Here is a 7,127-nt window from a genome sequence, read left to right as displayed (position 1 = left end):
AAAAGAAAAATAAATAAATAAAACAAACATATAAAGAAAAAAAAAAAAACTGACAAAGAACGAATCGCGTTTCCTCTAGTTTCTTTCTTTCTTTCTTTTTTTTCATCAAACGACAATGACAATTTGAAATTCGAATAAGAAGTATTTTACAAACGAAGACAGGAAGTATGTACGACGAATACGAAGAATACGACGACGAAGACGAAGACGAACTGAACTGAACTGAACTGATAGTCACTATGGTAAGCGTGGCATTTAATTGCCAACGCATTAAACCTATCTTAATTGCTTGGCTCGCATAATGCTCGCGCTGTCGGCGATGTTCGACGTAACGAATGACGCTTTGGCTACGTCACGTTCACGTGGTATGCTCTGTGGTTGCTTCGATGCCTTTGAAATTCCGATTGGTTCGTCGTCCTTTTAGTGTGTGTGTGTGTGCACGCACGAGCTAGTCACTCGTATATGTACCCTTTCATGTATATACATACATATGTGTACTTAGAAATTGCTTTAACTTTAATCTCGTTGGTCTCTCTATCTGTCTATCTATCTTTCTATTCCTCTCCCTCTCTCTCTCTCTCTCTATTTTTTTTTATTTTTTTTTTTATTTTACAATGCTCCTCCTTTTATTTATATTTCAATGATAAAAATCTATTAGAGAAGAAGCAAGCTATTGATTACGATTTTTTAATAACAGATTTCGTTAGCGTCCAAGTTTCAAAACTAACTGTATTAAAATCAAACGGATAATTTGAGAATATTGAGATAGATGAAAATCGATATATTATCGATATTCTATAAGTAATAATGATTCGTAGGAAAAATTAGAGTTCGAGATCAAACTGAAATATTATATTTTCATTCGAAATAATTTAACAAGAAATCTCACGATCCGTTCCGATCGAATCGATCGCGATATAATCTCGTGTAAAAAGTGAATGAAAATTTTTCATCCGGAAGTTATTCGAATATCGATATATAAACAAGCTTAAATATTATATTTTTATTTCGAATCATTTGAAAAAAAAAAAAAAAAAAAAAAAAAAAAAGCTTACGGATTCCTCTATCAATCGGATCGATGGCGATATAATCTCGTAAAAAGTGAATCAAAATTTTTCATGCGGAAGTTATTCACATTTCGGAATATCAAGTTTAAATATTATATTTTTATCTCAAATCATTTAACAAGAAAACTCACGGACTCGTTCCAATCCAATCGATGACGATATAATCTTATAAAAACGGATCAAAATTGTTCATGCAGAAGTTATTCAAATATCGGTATATATATATATATATATATAAACATATATATATATATATATATATATATATATATATATATATAAAAAAACATAAACACACGCGTACACGTACGAGTAATCTTTTAAAGACCTGAGCTTTTAGAGTTATCAGAAGTTAAAAAAGATCGTCAGCCATTTGAAAAATATCTTGGATATTGTTATATCTGTGAGAAGAAATATCAGCAAAAGAGACCAAGACGAAAACACGAAGACGAAGAAGGAGATAAAGAAAGAAAGAAAGAAAGAAAGAAAGAAAGAGAGAGAGAAAGATAAAGAGTAACGCGTAGAATCCAAAGACTCGTCGAGTTCTCGAAGTCGTTTGCCGGCCGTGTTCGAACTCGGTTGACCGGTCGGACGGGCCGGATTGGCCTTGCTCGAACACCTCGGACTTTCAGCCCTCATCATCGTCATCGTCTTCTTTGTTGTACGGCTTCACTTAACAAAGGAATCAAACCAGAACCTTAACGACGTTTGCCCTACATGATCAAGTATTATCATTTCGGATGACAAGTTTATGTGTACAAGCTGTAGCCTAATATGTTCAACTTATTGTCAGACTGGTCGTCGAAGAAAGGATTCTTTTATTTTTCTTTTCTTTTCTTTTCTTTTCTTTTCTTTTCTTTTCTTTTCTTTTCTTTTCTTTACGACACAACACTCATTCTTCGAGTTGTTAAATTTTTTCGCGTCGTATAAAAACTCAACATAGTCTATTTTTTCTTTTTTTTTTCTTTCTTTCTTTCTTTCTCTTTTTTTTTTTTTTTTTTTCTTAATGACAGAATGATCCAAATATTTTTTACCTCGAGCATACTTACGTATTCTATCATAATCGATCGTAATCGATCGTAACAACTTTAAAGATCGCACATAATTTATTTTCCTTTTTCTTTCCTTCTTTTTTTCATTCTTTTTTCTCAATTTATACGTAGAATCGTTCATAATTCCAACGTTCAGAATCCTCTTTTTTCTTTTTTATTTATTTCTTTTCTTTTTTCTCTACACGCTAGATAAATTACAATGTTTCTTATCTGTCAGTATACACTCCTTGCCTCTTCAAAAACCTTCTGAAGACGTATATATCATCCCAATCTATCATCTCTGATTCCGATTATGATCTAAGCGCAAAAAGAAAAAAAAGAAGAAGAAAGGAATATACATTAAAAAAGGAAGAAAAATAAAGAGAAATAAAATAGTCTTTTCGACGATTTCTCTGCGAATCTCAAGGTCAAGACAATGGAAACTCGTCGACAGTCTTTCCAGGTTCTCTTCTCTCTTCCTCTTTGGACCGGTATGAGAAGAAGAGTTGAGAAAAGGGAATGAGGAGGAAAAGAGGGAAGTTGGAGGGGGTAGGAGGGGGTAGGAGGGGGGTAGGAGGAGGGGAAGGGACAGGAACGGCAGGATACTCGATTTCCAAGCTCTCGCGAATACGTTGCGGCCGGCAATGCGGCTTCCGGCGATGCGATGCGATGCGATGCGATGCGGCTGCGATTCTTTCGTTGCGGCTGCCGTTGTTGCATCGTTGCTATTGCTGTTGGTGCTGCTGTTGGTGCTGCTGGGGGCAAGTTCGCTTTGTCCAGGAACCGGTCGACGTGCCTACCAGGAGGTGTAGTAGGTAGGTAGGTAGGTAGATAGATAGGTAGGTAGGTAGGTAGGTAGGTAGGTAGGTAGATAGGTAGGTAGGTAGGTAGGTACGCATCGATCCTCGAATCAGGCTCTCCAGCAAAGTATTCAGTATCCGTCTACCACCCAGATATCCAAATAATAAATTTCAGCGAACGTTTGATCGTCTTAATTTTTGTTATCTCGAGAAAAGCACGCATTCACTTATTTAGTTACTTATTTTGTTCCTTTTTCATTTTTTTTTAGATATAAACGAACTCTGCAGTTTCAGATCGTTTTGAGGTTTGTTAACTTTGATCGTAGGGACGACGATCAATATTGATCTCTTTTGATCGATCTTTTTTCTTTCTCTCTCTTTCTCTCTCTCTCTCTTCTTTTTTTTTCTTTTTTTTTTCTTTCTTTCTTTCTTTCTTTCTTTCTTATCGTTCACTATTTATATTTCTCTTCGATAAACGATTCCGTATTTATGTAAAATTTTTTTCCTGTTATCGTAGTGTTTTTTTTTTGTTTTGTTTTTCTCAACTTCGTCGATTTTACAGAATTCGAATGCATTCATTTTTATTTAAGTAGTTACAGCCTCTTCGACGTGTTCGATGTGTTATTATAAAGATGTGTACGATGATTTTACGTAATTCTACGAAAACATAACAATTAGAGTGGTAGATGTTTTTCCGATGAAAAAAAGTGTGTTTAAAAAATTGCATGGTATCGGGTGAAAGGATCTTTCAGTGCTCGAGTGTTCTCAAAGATCAATTTTCATTGGTTTCTCTCTCTCTCTCTCTCTCTCTCTCTCTCTCTCTCCCTCCCTCTCCCTCTCCCTCTCCCTCTCCCTCTCCCTCTCCCTCACCCTCTTTGTTAATACGATTAACGTAATTAAACGTCTAAACGTTATCGATACCCTTATCGAATTTAACGTATAATTCTCGTCAGTATGCCATTGAAATAGTCAGTTTATCAAAGGATACTTGTGCTGGTACTTTGAAATCCCTATAGACTGAAAGGTATCCTGGTAATCAGAGCAAACTCAACCCTTTTGCTTGCTTACTATCCATGAAAGTTTCCAATGATCGTTGAATTTAAATTTCGAAGTCAATCTCTTTATCCCCCTTATACCATCGGTATCACCATCGCCATATCACCGGTATACTAACACCGGTATCAGTACCACTACCATCGCCATCGTCATCGCTATCGCCATCGTTATTACCATCGGCACATCCCCGATTCTCATTTCTCTACTTCTATTATAACTTTAACAAATTTATCCAAATACGATCTATTAACTGTATAGGACTAGAAACAGGTCTTTGATTGCCATCAGAACCTGTTACTGACAAACTATTCTCATTGCATGATATCATACGTTTATTTACTCTGTATATATCTATATATTTATCATATGTATGTATGTATCTATGTATGTATGATGTATGTATGTATGTATACTTGTACATATCTCTCCAAGTAATAATTGACTAGATCAATCATAAGACGATACTTTGTAAGGTAGAATTTTCATTCTATGATTTAATACGTTCGTTACCTTATGTATATATTTATCGTGATAACCATGAGATGTATTTGCAAAGATAGAATAGAAAGAGAGAAAGAGAGAGAGAGAGAGAGAGAGAGATAAAAGAGGGTTAAAAGAAGAACGACGATATCGGCTTGGTGTTTAGGCGTTTCAGGTCGAAGCCAGCCGGACCAGTCGACTTGCATACCACGCCAGGTTCGCAGGCAGCCTCTACCTGCATTCCAACCTACCAGTCGACCTCATTCCGCCATTATACTATTTCATTTTCCTCGAACGTTCTTTTCGCTCTTTTCTTCTATTCTTCTCAGAGTCTCAGACGTTCACGACTACTACTACGACGACGACTACGACGACTATGACCATGACTATGACTATGACTGTGACGATGAGGATAATGACGATGATGTTTGACAGTGAAAGGAAAAAAGCAAAAAAAAAAAGAAAAAAGAAAAGTGGTCGACTCAGTTGTCTTTTCACTTTCTTTGTCCTTGTTAGCTACTTCCATGGGGTACTACTGAGAGACAATGATTTTATCTGAGATTTCTGTAACGAAATTATTTCTAAATAGATTTTAATTCTCTATGATATTTATTTATTAATAGGTGGATATATGTATGTATGTATGTATGTATGTATGTATGTATGTATGTATGTATGTAAATGATACACTCGAACGTATTATCCGTTAATTATTTATTGACTCTATCAACGAGATCACGAAAATGTGACTAATTAAATATTCCTTCATGAATATTATTTGTTATGGAAAACATTGTAACGCGATATGAATAGCCGCGTTACGAATATTGGTTCTGATTAAAATAAAGCTCTAATAACAAAATAGCCGCGACGATCATACGAGCACCTGACATTTGACAAAGAGTTAAATGTTAATATAATTAATAGGTTAATATTATATCGTAGCTGATTTTATATATGTGTATGTATTTATATATATATATATATATATATATATATATATATATATATATATATATTAGGGCATCCCGTTAAAACGGTACAACCGAGTTTTAAACAGTTACCAGAAAATGGCCAGAGATAACGTTTAATAACGTTTGCACGGTGCATGTGCATGTGCATATTTGTATGCGTGTGCACTATTTCACATTCTCATTTCAAATCGAAACCAAACTTTACACGTACGAAACTGGTTCGTTAACGAGTTCACGTTTTTCCCCTTAAACGATGTCTCTTTATTATCGAATTCGTATACATACATACATACATACATACATACATACATATATATGGACTCGCATACACTTACAAACATATATATATATATATGAAATTTTTTTCGAAATAACATCTCGATATAACGTCGAGTACTTTCGCACAAATTTTCTACTTACTTTAATTGACCATTCAATTAGAGAATGATCCAGCAAGCTGCAATTTGTTTCCTATATATATATATATAGATAGATAGATAGATAGATAGATAGATAGATATTTTCTAAATTATATACAATTTTTCTAATTACGTGTACAAATTTGTTGTAAATATTTACGAAGTTATTAGAGGAGAAAAATATTACTATTGGAAAAAATTTTAACGCGTTCGTGAAAATTTTTTTTAGCAAATTTTTATGACAAAATTTTAATAACTTTTATCGCAAAAAGAGAGAAAATGAGAGAGATTGAAATTACAGTAAGCTCGATAGCATCATGCTAACTTTTCTGTATCTATAGCTAGTACACACGCTACCCCTTCGAGGCAAGCGACTCTCCCCTTCTCTTTTCCACTCGTACTTTCATTGCGGCCTCGTTTCTCTCTCTCTCTCTCTCTCTCTCTCTCTCTCTCTCTCTCTCTCTCTCTCTCTCTTTCTCATTCACTGAAGAAGTTGTGGCTCTCTCCTTTCAAGCTGGGAACGCTTAGATCCGTAAATTACCAACTTCCCCTTTATTGCGACTGTCCACTTTCGTTACGAAGCGATATACTTTGCCTCTTTATTTTTTTCTCTCTCACTCTTTCTGTCTGTCTGTCTGTCGTTTGTGTCTGTTTTGCTTCCTCTTTTATCTTCGACATTAACCAATATGTGGTTATATATTTTGATATCTTCACTACGGATTATTATGCTACATTACTATTATAATTTTCTTTTCACGTTATTTCAATCTCAAAACAACTGACAAGTTTTATTGACTTATTTGACTTTTGTATCGTTTCCCTTTTAACGCGAAAAATCTTCGAACTTTTTAGCACGTAATGTAACGTAATTACGTAATTCATTTTTTAACAATCGATTTACAAATAAGAAACAACCATCGAAATGAGAAAACCCGTTAAAGCTTCTAAAGTGGATTTCACGTCAAAGGACGTATTCTATGGCGTTTATTAAGGTCGTTCTAACAAGGATGGTAGTACTTTGACGACGAAAACGAAGCAATTAATCGTACTAGCGATGGAAACCGGCACGATCTAATTACATCGTTGTTACAGACCGAATGACGATTTAATAGCGATATAAACGTAGCTTGCCCAAGCATATAATCAATAAATTCCTTAATCAGTATCGACATAGATATGTGATCACGGAGCTACTCCAAAGCGATCTTCACAAGATCATCGTCAGCCCGCAGCACCTCAGTCCCGATCACATCAAGGTCTTCCTTTATCAAATCCTTCGAGGTAAGTACATCTTTTTTTT

General features: G+C 34.9%; 1 protein-coding gene across 3 annotated transcripts in view; it reads left to right on the top strand.

The window, feature by feature from the left end:
• Positions 1-7,127, top strand: part of LOC122633414 (serine/threonine-protein kinase NLK) — a 98,984-nt gene that overhangs the window by 70,206 nt on the left and 21,651 nt on the right. For all 3 annotated transcript variants that reach the window (XM_043821255.1, XM_043821254.1, XM_043821256.1), the window contains exon 4: positions 7,002-7,108. In XM_043821255.1, the coding sequence (XP_043677190.1) occupies positions 7,002-7,108 (107 nt within the window). The remainder of the gene's footprint in view (positions 1-7,001; positions 7,109-7,127) is intronic.

Source organism: Vespula pensylvanica, chromosome 12 (assembly GCF_014466175.1).
Source record: "Vespula pensylvanica isolate Volc-1 chromosome 12, ASM1446617v1, whole genome shotgun sequence".
Lineage (NCBI taxonomy): Eukaryota > Metazoa > Arthropoda > Insecta > Hymenoptera > Vespidae > Vespula > Vespula pensylvanica.
This window is presented reverse-complemented; position numbering and strand designations above follow the sequence as displayed.